The sequence below is a fragment of the Gorilla gorilla genome, chromosome 7 (genome assembly GCF_029281585.2).
Source record: "Gorilla gorilla gorilla isolate KB3781 chromosome 7, NHGRI_mGorGor1-v2.1_pri, whole genome shotgun sequence".
NCBI classification, from domain to species: domain Eukaryota; kingdom Metazoa; phylum Chordata; class Mammalia; order Primates; family Hominidae; genus Gorilla; species Gorilla gorilla.
The window spans coordinates 53,137,497-53,154,214 of record NC_073231.2 but is presented as its reverse complement, the minus strand read 5'-3'; the positions used below and the strand labels follow the sequence as shown (position 1 = coordinate 53,154,214).

General features: G+C 34.9%; 1 protein-coding gene across 4 annotated transcripts in view; it reads right to left on the bottom strand.

Moving 5' to 3' along the window:
• The window catches only part of ARFGEF1 (ARF guanine nucleotide exchange factor 1), a 146,762-nt gene that overhangs the window by 30,823 nt on the left and 99,221 nt on the right, over window positions 1-16,718 (bottom strand). For all 4 annotated transcript variants that reach the window (XM_031014013.3, XM_055349454.2, XM_055349450.2 and 1 more), the window contains 9 exons: window positions 14,709-14,837; window positions 13,282-13,440; window positions 12,890-13,040; window positions 7,405-7,495; window positions 2,775-2,815; window positions 2,511-2,680; window positions 1,995-2,146; window positions 1,685-1,857; window positions 580-740 (listed from right to left, as the gene is read on the bottom strand). In XM_031014013.3, the coding sequence (XP_030869873.1) occupies window positions 580-740; window positions 1,685-1,857; window positions 1,995-2,146; window positions 2,511-2,680; window positions 2,775-2,815; window positions 7,405-7,495; window positions 12,890-13,040; window positions 13,282-13,440; window positions 14,709-14,837 (1,227 nt within the window). The remainder of the gene's footprint in view (window positions 1-579; window positions 741-1,684; window positions 1,858-1,994; window positions 2,147-2,510; window positions 2,681-2,774; window positions 2,816-7,404; window positions 7,496-12,889; window positions 13,041-13,281; window positions 13,441-14,708; window positions 14,838-16,718) is intronic.

Sequence of the window (16,718 nt, the reverse complement as noted above, 5' to 3'; positions counted from 1 at the left end):
GTACGGAATAAAATCGTATTACCAAATCTACGATACATCACTTTCTCTTATGATAGTTACAAAGATAGATTCAAATATACAAGTTAAATATGGCAGCTAGATTTTCAATTCAACCTTTTACTTTAGAGCTTAAGCCTATTCTCATCCATAGTCAATCAGCTTCAGTATTACACAGCACAGACAGACAAGATGCACAGCAGGGAATGGTTAGAAACACAGGCTGGGGCTCAAACCCTAGTTCTACTTTACTAGCCCTGAAACTATGGGTACATTTTAAAATTTCTCTATGCCTCAGTTTCTTTGTCTGTATGGGGCTATAACACTATCTACCCCATAAAGCCATCAGAAGATTAAACAAGTTAATACAAGTTAATGAAAAACACTCAGAAAAATACCTGACACTTTCAATAATGGTTAGTTATAATCACTAACCATCCTAACTTGGAATCAGGCTGCTCAGATTATTTTTCAAATTACTGAAAAATAAATGCTTCATATACCCTCAATTCCCAAACAAACTTAAGATTTCAAAATGGAAAGAATACTCTGCAAAATTTTGTTTACTAAATGACGCTATACCTGAGGTCTATCAGACACATATTTTGCACAATGGCGAATAAGTCGAATTGCTTCCATACTTGTGTCTGGGAAAGCTGCATTGCACGCAAATTCAGACAAACACTTCACTGCATCCTGGAAAGAATCAATGGTCGCTGGAAAGTGTTTTTCAAATACAAGGGCTAAAATAGAGAAAAATATATATTACTACAATTTTTCAATTATTCTTAGCTGTACCAAAAATACACCAACATCTAGATGTAATGCACTTCCTTAAAGGTTGTTACAGGTTCCGACATCCAACAGATATGAAGTTCAAGACTATCTTTACCACTTACCTGACTGCCCTGAGTGGTGAGAATAGTAAAACTTGTCTGTTTTGTTTACATTATAAACATAGCACCTAATACAGTGACTGGTACACAGTAGGTACTGATTCAACTTTGGTTGAATGAATATACAAAATTACTTAACCTCTCTGTATCTCGGTTTCTTGATATAAAATGGAAATAATAATAATATACACAGATAGCTGTAAGCACTACGTAAAATAATATAAGTGAAGTGCTTAGTGTAATACTTAAGCAAGCACGCAATAAATGATACCTATGACGATGCCATGATTCTTGATGTTGATGGTCATCATTGTCATCTTCCATATAGGCTTAACTTAGTATTTCAGTCAGTCCCCCTTGAACTTAAGGGGACTCCTCCTTGAAGAAGGCTGTGCAATGTACTTACTGGTCAAAAATAAAGGCTTTGCTTTAATACTCCATGGGTCTCAAGACCATCTCCATCACTAGTTCTGTGACCTTACATAAACTGCTTAACCTTTCTGGGGCTGAGTTTCCTAATCTATTTTGAAAAAAGGGATGGATAATAAAGATGTTTAACTGTGAAGATTAAAGAAATTACGTGAAAAGTGCACACAGTATTTGCCATATGGTAAATACTCAATAAATGTTAACTGTAATAATAATTTAATTATTTTTATTTACTCTGGTTCTGTAGACAAAGCTTGGTAAACTTAAAGGCCATAATCTTATTGTTACTTGAATCATCTTCTGAACACGTTAAGGTTGCTTTTTTTTCCCTTTTACTTGAACACAGCTAAGAGAATACTCACTGACAATGTGCCCGGTTGTTTGGAATGCAAGTTCCACTATGCTTTCATCTTGATCAGATGCAGCTAGATGAAATACAGAGAAAATGTTCTTCCATCCAGATCGAATGTTAGCAGCTTGAGAATTAACCATCTGTGCTATACACCGTACAACCATATCTCGAATTGTTGGAGACCTAAAAATATTAATATAATTGCTTGGATATGCAAACAGATAAAACTCATCAGTTTTTCCCCCTTTCTTCTGTTTTTCTCCCTGCTGTGGAAAACAACAAGATTTTCCTTCTATTAAGCAATTCAACAAATATAGTACCTGTTCCGCTTCATTATATGTTCAAAAGGTCTTAAGAAATCCTTCTGGAATCTGAAATTAGCAAGCTCCCCTTTCTCTAAGAACTTCATTGACAACTGCCTCAAGGAGTCTACTGCAAAAATAGCTACATCTTCATTAGGATTACACCCAACCTGTAATGGCGACAGAAATAAAAGATGCTAATTAATATCAGCAGTAAAAATCTACAATTCTTTATTTTTTGTCTTAGAAAAAGTATAGAATAGCATAGATAGGTAAATCCTAAGATTTTCCATAAAGGCATTAAGTATGCTAAAAATATTTCTCAACAAGAAAAACAGACATTTTAAATCAAATTCTTAAAGCCCAGAGCAATCATTTCTAAAAAGAAAAACACCGTTCACAGGGTTTTCTAATTTAATATTAAAAAGTAATAAATAATTGCTTGGAAGGGAAAAAGGCTCAATTTGATTACAAGGACATTCTAAACAAAAAATATACTACAAATGTAAACAAACACCACAGTTATTCAAATACCTTATTAAAATGATCTCCAATAACTTCCCAAATTCGAGACCACTGCAATCTTATTCTTCCCATGTTGTAATATGATATTTCTACTATTTTTTGTAGACTAAACATTCTTGGGTGTGTCGTGGAAAGTAATTCATCCATAGACACAGCACAGAGCCAACGGACAAAATCCACTGTAATATAAATACATTTATATTTTTTTAGCTCAACATTAAAGTTATTTTAGTCCCAAGCCAGTTCCAAAGTAGAATAAATGCCCATGCTTACCAATAGCATTTCCATCTAGCCTTGTAGATCCTGTGAATATTCTAGGGAAAATAAAACACAATTTAAAAAATTTATAAGTTACTGTTCTTTTTCCAATTGAAAAGTATGTGGCATGGGGTACTAGCTATTTTTATGTTTTAAGGGAACAAAAAATTGGGTACTCTAATGAGTATTTTTCATCATTTAGTTTAGTAACAAGTGTAGTCTGGATGTTTCTCCCTCCCCTCCACCTCTACTCCATGTGAACCAGTTTACATTCAATATTGTTATTAGGGTAAGCATATACTGCTGTAATTTTATTAGATTTACAAACCCCAGATAGATATGAGATTCTAAGAATAAGAAAAATATTAATTTGTAAAACTAATAATTGGCACACTACAGATTCTTTCCTGATTATTGTCTAGCATTAAGCAAGTTCTTAAAAAGAAAAATTTGACGTATTTTTACCAGTAAAGTATATTTGATTAGAAAGTTCATTTACACTAAAAGTGACTTAATATAACCTTGCAAATAGTCTCAGTTTACCCAAGAATTGGCCAAACCACTTTCCTTAGGGCATTCAGATGTTTGGAGTTAAGCTAACACTGCCCAGCTTTGCCCATTCTTCTTTGCTGAGCTTTTTGTTTCAAAGTTTCATAAAAGATTTCAGCATAAACACATTAGTCCTCCTTTTTTAAAGTCTGCATTTTAACCCATATTCTGGGTTTGCAACCAAGAGTTTGACGTCACTTTCAAGAAGGATGACATTCCTCAACTTAGAATGCACAAAATAGGATTTGCATGATAAAAAGGAAAATTTTAAAGGCAGGAGCAGGTCACAGCAGTCATAGTAGTAACCGTAATAGCTACCAATCACAAGATGGGTTCTTTTCTAGTGTAATATCAATATTCACTCATTTGATAATCACAAATTCCTTATGAAGCATGTACTATTAAACCCCCAATTTTATAAACACAGAAACTGAGGCACAAAGATATTTAATAACTTCCTCTAAGTCACAGAACTAGTAAGTGCTAGAGCCAAGATTCAAACCAGGACAGGGTGATTACAGTCTATCCTATTAACCACTTTTCTATACTGCCTCACACTTACCTGAGCAAAAGGTATATTCAACCCTTTTTCCCTACTATCACAATCTAAATGTTCTGAGTATATCATGATTTTTTAACCCTAGTGTCCTTGCATGTCTATGTGTCCTGACAATGAGTAAAAAACAATATAGGAAAAACAGTTCAGAAACTGGTAACATGATGACTCAGAATGTGAAGTCCTGCTAAAGAAATGTCTTAAGATTTTCTATATTGTTCGTCAGCAGAATGAAGCAGTAATTCCAAAATCTGGCAGAAAAAACAATCTGAGGGAAAAATCAAAAGTAATATGGCCCCTCTTAATCCAGGGATTAGACTGGACCCAGAAATTAAAGATATACAAAGTCTACAGAGCTCTCGCAAAACAAAAATGAAAACTGCCAGACTACGAATTTGGTCAGCTGATTTCTCAAACTAGAGGTATTCTCATGGAAGGCAATGGCTGTAAACAAGCCACACCATGAATATAGTCAAAAGTAAATAGTATAGGAGAACAAGAAAAGGCACACAAACAAAAACAAAGAAAAAAAGAGTTTTTAACTGAGAAGAAAGCAAATGGCAAACAGTAGAGGGGTAAAGAAAGAACAAAAGCAGAGATGGAACCACAGGGAAGGGAAGCAATAGATTCTGAAGGTGCTGACATAACGGAGAACAAAGGCAACAGGAGAGAGAACTATCATCAGCAATAAGACAGGTCCTGTGGACTGTCGTGATGGTGGCAGGTTGGGGGAGCATCCATTCTGAGAAAGGGCATCCCAATTCCTACTCACTGCCATAGTCTCTGAGGGGGCCACTCTATTTCTAGTAATGCTCCACTAAAGGTAAGCCGTATGGTAGAGCACAGCAGTCTGTGGGGGCATTTAAAGTCGAGCCTTAATATTAAGGCAAGAGAACAGAGCTGTGTTTCATAAAATCAGCCTATGAAATGGTTTCTACATTTTCCATAGAAAAAGCAAAGGACAGAAGCACAAGAACCTTGTTTGTGAATATTAAAAATCATGTGCTTTTTAAAAAGCATTAGAAAAAAACATTGGTAAGATTACTGCTTAATCACATTATAATACAGATGCAAAAACAAAAAATGGTTTGCAAAACTTTTGCAGATTCTGGATCAAATCAATTTTTAAACTGTATGCAATACACAAGCAGCCTATATTATTATACCTGTAAAAGGTTTTTTCACAATGAATATATCAGAGGTAACATTTATTTCTTAGGCCTAAATGAAAAGTATTTATGAGCAAAGGAAGTTGGGATGAGCTGTATGTATTTTCTGATAGGTGAAATATTCCAAAGTCTGAGGTGAGCCAGTTTATAGCTAGATCTGGTATGTATAAAAAAACCATAAAGAGAAAAACTATGATGCTAAATAATCGTTTTTTAGCTATTAAAAATAAACCATTCATGGATAAAGTCTATGTCCTGCATAGTTTAGTAATATTCATTATGAAATTGGTCTAATTTAACAACGCATAAAAAATTCTATCCTAGCAAATGCTAGAGGATCAGTTATTCCCAGATTGAAGGGTCCAATATTCTTCTCCTATATTCTAATAATATAAGATTCCTAATACAAAAGTACATAATTAGAAAATTTTATCACCTTAAAGTCTGTAATAAAATCTTATTCTTTTCTCTGTTGGTTAAGAAACCAGAAGCTATAAAGAACTAAACATACAAAAATTTTTTTCTTTAGTTCCTGTACTTGTAATAACAGGTTATGCAGAAAAATAGGCCTAAGGACAGGAAAATGACTGTCTGCTGGGTAAGTACAGAACTCCCCAGAACGATGCCTGACACTATTTTCACTACTGTCTTGACTACCACTGAGTTGGGTAATGGACCAAAGTTTGAACATAACGATATGAAAATAAACTCAGATATTCAAAAAACATTTAATGGGAAAGTGAAATGTACCACTTAAGAATTATATAACATTATAAGAGATCAAATATATAATTTCGGTGTTTTCACTATAAGCAAAAACTTGCAATACTGAGGTTTTGTATAAAATTTGATAATGGATTTATGTTTTTAGAAGTATCTGGCGATGACAAGATTGTGATGACACAGTACTAACAAAATTTATGCTAAATCTCCTCTGAAATAGCATAAATTCTTAAAACAGAGAGGTAATTTCAAATGAGTAACATGTCCCTCTGTAACAAACAGTGGATAGGAAGATAAATTAGAACTGGATGTGGTCATATAAAGTACATTATAAAAGCAGAAACAGTAGGTAAAATGTTAAATCATGCCTGAATAGATTCTCAAAATGACAGTGAAGATGATTTTTCTGGAAGGCAAGAAAATCATTGACAAGAAAGCTAGCCCTGTAGCAGAAGGGCTATTACACAGCTCTGCAGTAGTACATGCAGGCTGAAAGGTGGAGAGGTTAAGCATGCATGCTTATTACACAAGCCTAGTTGTGGGAATGAGCAAGTTATTTAATCTTTTTCTGTCTCAGTTTCCTCATTGTAAACTGAGGACAAGAATACCCATCTCATGAGGCTACTGAAAGGATTAAATGTAAAGCGTTTTGCAAGTGCCTCATCTGTGGCAAGCCTTCATGTTTGTTATACAGTAGGTATGAGATAATCTTTCTTCAGTCTTCACAAAAAAATAGGCAAATGACTCTCCTCTTAAAAAAACAAAACAAAACACAAAAAACAACAGCAAGTAGACATTAAGAATTCAAGGAAAAAGTTCCATGGAGTACTTCCAGGGTCAGTGGCCACTGAACATTCTAGTTCTACCTGTACTTAGAGCAAAAAGTTTTATCTGAAGCAAAGTAAAATAACGGATCGGCATGAGTTTCCAGACTATCACGGAAAGATGTGTACAAATTATGTTTTTGAAAGTTTCCATCACAAGTAGGGGGTGGGAGGAAGAAAAAGAAAAAACATTATTGTAAAATGTTTCACTTTTGGGGGCATTTATCTAGAAAAAGCTAAACTTCAAGTAACAATAGGAGATATTGTTCTACGTGCTAGACATTTTAAAATTGGAAATATTCTGTAGTAAATAAAGCATACCATGGGTTTTCTTTTAGAAAACAAACTAAAAATGGGGAATATGTGGTGATGTGTACAATATATAAATTCTGAAGTCCTTTCCAAAAAAGTTTATAATGAGAATTGCCAATAAAACCTTTCATTTCATCCATAATGCAGTCTTTATTGTGGACCCAGAAAAATAAACTACACAACATTTTCAAATAGGGATAATAAGGGGAATAAGTTTTCTACAAGAAAATAAAACATTTGTATTCTTTTCCATCAAGGTTACCATTTCCTTAATGCCCATTAGTATCTATTGTAACTTAAATTTTCATACTGTTTACCATCTTCTTATATTCTATGATCCAAAAAGCAAAATTATAGGTACTTCGTCATCTAAATCACAGCATATCACAATATAATTTTATATTACTTTAGAAAAATGATTTTGGCAATAATATTTTTCTTTTTACCAACACCTAAATGCTACAGAACTGAAATAGTAATCATCTGAAAAGGGAATAAAATGAATACCTTACCTATCTACAGCAACAACAACACTCTGAGAACTGGTTTCTCCAATGGATTCCTGAATACTTGCTATCTGTTTCCAGTCCACATTTCCTCCAACTACCACACATAAAAAAGAGTCATTTCAGTTTGAAAATAATTCAGTAGAAGAATACACTTAACAGTTCTAAAACATACTTCTGAAATCAACTGCTTTCCTAATAACAGAATGCTTCAGGTGAACAATTCTTTTGGCATCAGTGACATTAACAAGGCCAAATGTGCAAATGAACTTTACTAAGTAGTATACAACACATGGTTATAAGACACAAACTATGTTTGTAAAGATCACACAAAGTAGGGGCACTGTGAATTTATATCACAAAATTATAGATATTAGATATAATTTCCCTTAATGTTTAAAGAAATGCAGCACTAATCTCAGTTCCAATGATACCTTCTGAGGATGATCCCAACTCCAAAAATTTAGACTTCCCTTGTCATTTAATCTCTAGTCCCCTATTTACAAAGGTCAGTTGAAAATTCTACCTGTATTTTCTAACACCCTTTTATTGAAAAGAATCATTCATCTTTTCCCTTGAAACTGGTTCCACGTGTTGGAGAGGAGAATAACAATATTCCCAGTCTTCAAATTCTTAACTTCAGAATCACCTTTGATATCCTTCCCCTCTTCCACTATCAATATTCAACTAGTCACTAAATTTTTCTTCTGATCTGTTTTTCATATCACCTGTTCATTTCCATTCCTACCTAGTTCTGGCCCTCATAATCTCAGTCCTAGATTACTGAAACCATTTCATGACTGATTTCCCTGCCATTAATTATTTCCCTCTTCAATCTCTCTTTCATCCCCCTGCCAGATTATTTCCTAAATCGTCTCCTTCATTCTGCTTACTGTTACTTACAAGATAAAATATAAACTCTTTACCCTAGCATTTAAAGCACTTCCCTTCAACAGTCTAGCCAAAATGTGCCATCCCTCAACTATCTAAAACTTACCTACCAAGACTCAATTTGGGTTCTCAATGAAAAGTTCCTCTCCATTGTTCTCATCTGCCTTTGAACTAAGCATTTACTTAGCTAAGTACTACTCAAATCAGAATTACTTTCATACAGTTGCATATAAATTATTTCAGGTGTGTTAATGTTGTCTTCACAACCAGATAAAAAGTTTCCTAAGGTTAGGAATCAAGTAATATTCATTTTTGTACTTTCCTACCTTACTCAAAATTAAGTCCAAAGCAGGTGCTCTACAAACACTTGACCTGAGTGACCAAACACTCAATAAATGCCCTTCTGAATGCAAACATAACAGATGATATCATTTAAACCTGCTGAACTCAAATTCTATTCCAGGAACTGAATGATGTGAAAAAGATGTAACCCCTGTCCTCACAGAGTTAATAATTTACACCAGGAGAGACAGATATGTTTATAATGAACTTCAATGCAATGTAATGATTACTTCATGGCTGAAATGAACTAACTACATAGAATAAAAGTTTGCTAAATAGAACTAATTTCAATAGGGACAAGAACAGGGTGTTATCTCATAGAAAGGCTTCACATATGATGAAATATTAATTCAACCTGGACCTAGAAGGATAACTATGTAGAAAAGGAAGGAGAAAGAAAAGCAATTGAGACAGAGGGGCAGCTATATAAAGTAATGGAAACATATAACTGTACATCATGTTTTCACATACTTGGTAGTATAGCCATAATGAAGGATTGGCAGACACCAGGAAGAAGGGAAAAGAACAGTAGTAGGAGATAAAGCTGAAAAGACAGACTAGAAAAAAGAATGTGAAGAGCCTTGACCCTTAGGTTTAATGTACTACTTTCGAAAACAGGGATCCGTTAGGTCTTTTAGAAGATTGATATGATCTAATCTATTTTCCAAAAGACAACACTGATAATATCTGGAGAACATACTGAAATAGGAAAAAATATTGAAATCAGAGAGATAAATTAAAAGTCTACTGCTATAATACAAGTGAACAAGAATGAAAGCCTGAAGTAAGTGACACAGTATTGGGGTGGTAGGGAAATAGTGTCAAGGCAAACTTGACAGGCACAGCATGTTACAGGAATTTTACAAAGAAAAACCTATGAGAAAAAAACAATGCCAATCATAAGATAACTTCCTTTGTGTATCAACAGGATATCCTTTCCACAGAGGAAATATATATATGTTCTGTGGGGAAAAAATATGTGTATGTGTGTATATATATGTGTGTATGTGTGTGTGTGTCTGTGTATATATGTGTGTGTATATATATATACACACACACGTGTCCAAATATGTCCTTTATATTTAAATATAATTTAAAATCATTAATAATAAAATATTTAAAGGAATCAAAGAATATAAAAAATGTCTAGGAATCCAAAGAACCCATTTCACAAATATGTGAAATCCCTTAATGAGAGTTCCAGTTCTGTCAAACAAATTTACTCAAAAGCACACAACACAAGAGAATAGGCGTGTTAGCTCAAGAAAGGCTTCACGTACGATGAAATACTAATTCAACCTAGACCTAGAAGGATGGTTATGTAGAAAAGAAAGCAGAAAGAAAAGCAATCACAATAGAGACGGCATATTTAGGTTAAATAAGATTTTTTAAACTATGTGTCATGAATACTCTCTGAACATTTATGTGACAAAGCCATTGAATTTTTAAATGTTAAGATATCTCTTGAAAGACCAGCATGCAGTCCAGGTGCCATGGCTCGTGCCTCTAGTCCTAGCATTTTGGGAGGCCGAGGTGAGAGGATCACCTGAAGCCAGGAGTTTGAAACCAGCCTGGGCAACATACTGAAATAGGAAAAAAACATAGTGAAAGCCTGGGACAGGCTTTTACTTTAGTAACTTTAATTTAAAAAAAAGTTGAGCCCAAGAGTTCAAGACTGCAGTGACCTATGACCATGCTACTGCACTCCAGCCTCAACAACAGAGTGAGACCTTGTCTTTAAAAAAATAGAAAAAAAAGAATGCATATAATTCAAATCTAATAATTATCTACTATGTATTCTTAATAACTGAAAGTTTCGTATTTCCAAAAAGTGAAAGTACAGACTTTTTTTCTATCAGTCAGAAAGTATGATAAATATATACTCAACCCGGTCAACTTGGTTACATGGAATACTCACGGCAGAGATACCATTAATAAAAGAGGATATGGGCGAGCGCAGTAGCTCACACCTGTAATCCCAGCACTTTGGGAGGCCAAGGCGGGCAGATCACATGAGGTCAGGAGTTCAAGACCAACCTGGCCAACATGGTGAAACCCTGTCTCTACTAAAACAAACAAACAAACAAACAAACAAACAAACAACAAAAAAAATTAGCTAGGTGTGGTGGCACACGCCTGTAATCCCAGCTACTCAAAAGGCTGAGGCAGGAGAATCACTTGAACCCAGGAAGCAGAGGTTGCATTGAGCTGAGATCGCACCACCGCACTCCAGCCTGGGTGACAGAGTGAGACTGTGACTCAAAAAAAAAAAAAAAAAAAAAAAAAAGATATTAGTTAAAAAAAAATATGTATATATATATATATATGTATCCACTGTATATGCAGACTAAACTGGCTTGACTGTACCACATCTTCTTCTAGCTTAAATTCTGATGACAACATTCTGCTCCAGAAAGCATCTGCTGTCTGACCTTGGTAGGCACAGGGGGACAAGGGTAGCCATTTGACACATGGGTTGGCTGGTAACCAACGAGACGGCCCAACGGGAGGGCTCTGCCCAACAGGGGCCAAGTCAACAGACTAGCTCCTTCTAGGATGTGGATTCAAAATGGAGCATGGAGTCAGGACTGAGTAGAGAATGGTGCAGACCAAAAAGAGAAGTACATAACAGAGAAAACCTAAATAAGGCATAAAATAAGTGTTACTGGTCTTGAGAGTGGTCTGGAAGCCTGAACTGTTTTTCATTTCTAGGCCTCAATGTGTGTATCTTTCTGTAAATTCCCTTTTTCTGAAGGGAGAAGACAGTTCATCTCATATCCTTGCAACCTAAGTAGCACAGTACATGAATTAATTTTAATTCATTTTCAAGTATACCAGTAAATATTATCAGCAAGTATCATTATTTCTCGTTTGACTAAAACTTCTAGAAGATATCCCACTGGTGTTTTATTTTTAGTGTAACCTAATTCTGTAGTCCTACTTGCCAAAACTCAGGCCCAGCAATTAACACCTGTCATTATTTTGGCATTCCCACACTCTCTAGGCCTTTTCAAAGTTACTGAACCAATCAGTGCACATTCACTTCCCTTGCCTGAAAATAGTTTTCATCTGTATCTCATGTTACCCCATGGAGTAATTACAGTTCTAATGTATAAAGTTGGGCTTCTAATCATTGTGCAGGTGCTCAGGTAGTTATAAATCTTGCTGCTAGATCACCAAGGTATCAAGTCTACACCTGCACCTCCCAGACCTTACAATACTATAGCATCTATGCTATCATGGAGGGACAGACTGCATTGCTAGCTGTTTCAGTTGATTACCACTGGGAATTAGTTTTCCCCAGTCCAACTTGAAGCCATATCGTGGTCCTGGTTTTTAATTCTTTTCCTATGGATCCTTTATAAAGTTTGAAATTCTTTTGGGGTTTCTAAGAATTTTCACTGCTAGCAGCAACAGAGGAATCACTAAAAGATAGAAGATTCCTGCTCTAAGTAATGCGTCCAGATTGGTTGGAGGTGGGGGGTTGGGGAGGGATGGACAGAGAATATCTAGAAACTTCTAATATACCAGCCATTATGCTAAGTCCAGTCATATATATTCTTATTTAATCCTAACAATCCTATGATTAGATATTACTTTGTTTGCAAAAGCAGAAATCGAATCTCAGCGAACTAAAGTAACTTACACATAATAAGGAAAAAATACAGAAGAATTCAAACTCAGAAATACTTAAGGTCAAAGTCTAATAAGCTCTGTTTCTTCCCTGGTGGAACTCCTTCCATTTATGACTAAAAAATGTATTGCTTTTCATTCTTCTCTATCCATTTTTGCTAATGTTTTCTTTTGTTCTACTGGGTTAAATGTGGAAGTTCCTGGTCATATTGAGCGCATGGGGAGCCATGGGGAGAGGTTTCATACTGGCAGAAAGGCTGGTTAGGCCTCTCATTGCTTTAACAATTCTGAATGTGAATGCTTTCTCCAGTTGCCCCAACTATTACCTGATACCAGCTTTCACACATTCAAGTTACCTGCTTATTTTTAAAAGCAGGTAATTTAAAAACTCTACACACTGTATCCTTCTCCAACAACCAGAGAGAAGCCTGAAACTAAGGGTCATTTAATGTTGCAAACCAGACCAGGCAAAAAAGATTTAGTTCCTTAGTCATCTTGCTTTTTCTCATAAGGTTAGACAAAAGGCATTTTATTTTCTCCTTCTAATTATATTTCATTACTACAATAAAGTGACTTATAATGAGGAAGTTAAAAACAATTTTTGATACTTTGTAAAAATTCTCACCTAGCCCTAAACCCACAAATTCATCAGGAGCCTGATCTTTTGTTCCAGTAAGAGATCCTTCTCTGCCTCGCACTGTTCCAGAAATGTATCGAGGTTTCACTCCAGTTCCTATAAGCTGTGCCAGCTCCAACTGACTGATGCACTTCAGAATCTTAATTACAAAAAGGAAAAAAATGTTAAATTCCATGTTAAAAATATCTTCAAAAAGATTTAAATATATGCAGCTAGGATTTAAACACAGACTACATTACAGATTATTTTAAAAAGCTAAACGTACTTATTCGAAATGTACTAATTTTCTCCCCTAACATTTAGGCATGTCAATGATGGACTATTTAGCATTAGCTCATTTTATAAACCAAATTGCAAAGTTGAAAATAAAGTGCTTATACCTCATGCCATGAATTTCCTAAATAATTTCCATCTGTATGAGCCACTGTGATAAGTGTTTTTATTGTGTCAATGTTCTTCTGTTTCATTTCAGTAATACCGGAACTCACTGTGAGTAAGGTAAATCTTGCTAGTGCCTGGACATATGCATCTCTCTCCAGCTATAAAAAAGAGAAAAGTATATTTACACAGTTCTAAATAGAGCAGATTGATTAATTCCCCACCAACAAACTCTGTTTACTTGTTCAGTAAGATTTTTTTTTTTTAAATTTATTTATTAATTTTTGAGACAGAGTCTCACCCTGTCGCCCAGGCTGGAGTTCAATGGCGCAATCTCGGCTCACTGCGACCTCCGCCTCCCAGGTTCACACGATTCTTCTGCCTCAGCCTCCCGAGTAGCTGGGATTACAGGCGCCCACTACCATGCCAAGCTAATTTTTTGTATCTTTAGTAGAGACGGGGTTTCACCATGTTGGCCAGGCTGGTCTCGAACTCCTGATCTCGTGATCTGCCCGCCTCGACCTCCCAAAGTGCTGGGATTACAGGCGTGAGCCACCTTGCCTGGCCCTCCTTTCCCTTTCTTTTGCCTATTAAACCTCCACTCCTAAACTCGTAAGTTCAGTAAGTTGTAAGTTTAGTAAGTTTTACTTGTCATGAATTACATATAATTCCACAAAAGTTTTTTATTTTCATTCATTTTAAGATGATGCATGAAGCAGAAACAACATACATTTCTAAAATCCAAAGGCAGTGGTGGTGTCAAATTGAGATTTTTAGTGATAACCAATGAATTCATACAGTAAAAAAAAAAATTCATTAAGCACTTTTGTTTTGATTACTAGGTAGATTAGCAAAAACATGATTTATACATTTGCTCATTTTCTCCACAGCTACGCTATACTTTTTGCAAGCCATTAGCATTTATAATTAAATGTTGAATGAATTTTTCTTTTTTAAAAAGTTCCTCAAAGCATATAAATTACTAGAAAGGACTTCTTTCATGAAAATTATGTATTCAATATTTACATGTCTTAAAGATAACCTGTTCTTAGGCTTAAGTTATGAAATCATATAAAATATATACAACCTTGTATATAAACTATGATTCAACAAGATATTTTATTCATTTAAACAAGATGTTCAAATTAACATAGGAATTCAAAGTCTTGAAAACTTTCTCTATAGTCTTCAATAGAGAAAAAAAACTGTAACCAAAGTTATAATGATAAACTTAAGACAGAGCAGTACAGAACTACCCCTTCTATAACAGCTTCTCAGAAGCTTAAACATTAAGATTCATTTAAATTCCATCATAAACTTGAAATTAGTTTTTAATGTCACACATAAACAATTATTGTAATTTAAACTATTGTAATGGCATAAGTAATTAATGTTCCAAACTGGCTACAAAGACAAAATTCTCTGTTACCTGAATGCTGAAAATGCATGCAATTCTGATTGCACATCTTATACCTTCCAGGCAAAGAGAGGCTACTTCAGTATCATCACAATCTTGTAGACCCACACTGAATGCAGCCAGAAAAGGCGTCCAAGCCAACTACAAAAATTAAAAATTGTATTTTAATTAAAGATTATGATAACACATTAATATTTCTCAAAGCTTTTAGACAATACAAGTTCTGAAAAAAAGAAATGAAATTCTTGGCAGTTATCTAGAAAGCTTTCTTATACAAAGGGGGAAAACTATATAATGCTGCCTGGGCTTGAATAAATGGGAGAGCAAAATAATACATTCAATAGAGGACCTTAGGCATATTTTAAGAACTGTACCTATAAATTATTCACATCAATTAAAAAATGGAAATAATCAATATTCATAAAAATATTAGTTTTACCCGACTTCAGAACTCCTCTCTCTTTGTAAGCTTTGTCTCTTGCAATATTTCACACTATTTCCAGTAAGATCCTGTTAATCATTTTCCTACTTGCAACAAACAACATTGTTATCTTTTCTTTAAGCCCATTCCCTGAACATCATTTAGCCTAATTTTTAAAAAACAGTTAAATATTTTACATTGAGACATCAGTGATATTTCTGGTTTCCAGTTGGACAATATTTAAAAAGTAGTTCAATAAAATACTTCCTCATTATACACTATGGAAGACAACAAATACTTACTGAAATTTTACTATCAAAACTTTGAATTCTGAATGAAGTTACAATATAAAGCAAAAAAGACGCTACTTTTTGGCCACTGAAAATTCTAATAAAATACATAACCTTGAAATGTCTCATGTAAAAGTATTCAACTGCTTTTAAGTGGTCATCATAAAGAAAAACTATATAGCCATATAGCCATAAAGATGAAGAATGTTTCTATCAGTGCGCTATAGAAATTACAATCGAATTTCTAAAAGATCTATAAAGCATTTAGCATTACTAAGGAAAACAATTACCCAGAGCTTTGTTTCTAAACTTCAGAAAGTTGAGAAGTAAACATTTATAATCTCTAAACAAAAAAAACATAAGTCATAGAACCTAGGTTCTAGTCTCAGCTCTGCCACTTATTTAATCTCTCTGAACCTCACTTTTCTTCATCTATTATATTTGAACTGCCACTACAGAGAGAAGCTGAGAGAAACATAAGTGCCGTACTTCTAAACTACAAAGTACCATATGACAGCAATAACTTACACATTCTGTGGAGAAACAGTGTATCTATTTGGAAGCCTGTGTTATATTTTATACAAGAAGAGATACAAATGGTTCTTAAGGCAGTGAAAAAAAAAAATGTTTAACTCCTTTAGGAATCAAAGACAATGATTCCTCCTATCAAATTACAACTAAATAATATCCAGGCAATAGTTAAACTGTGCACTCATAACTGTACGAACCTTTGTGGAACACAGTTTGGCAATACATTAAAAAGTTCTTAAAAACGGATAATACGCAGGAACAAGAGGGCCAAAAAGAGACCTCCACCAATCATCCCCCATGCAGGAACACCAAATTTAACAACTATCTACACACACAAAAAACACCTTCATAAGAACCAAGAAACAGGTGAGCACTCACAGTAGCTGGTTTTAACTTGATATCACTGAAAGGGACACTGAAGAGGGTAGGAAAGACAGTCTTAAATCCCAACGCCATCCCTCCCCCGTCTCCCATCAGCGGCCCTGTGCTGCAGAGAGAAAATCTGTGTACTTGGGAGAGGGACAGTGCAGCAACTGTGAGACTTTACATTGAACTCAGTGCCACCCTGTCACAGTAGAAAGCAAAACTGAGCTGAACTGAGCTGATGCCCACCCACAGAGGAAGCATTCAGACGAGCCACAGCCAGACAGGCATCACCCATCCTAGCAGTAGGAACCTGAGTTCCAGCAAGCCACACCAGCATGGACTAAAGTGTTCTGGGGCCCTAAATAAACCTGAAAAGTCAGTCTAGGCCACAAGGACTGCAACTCCTAGGCAAGG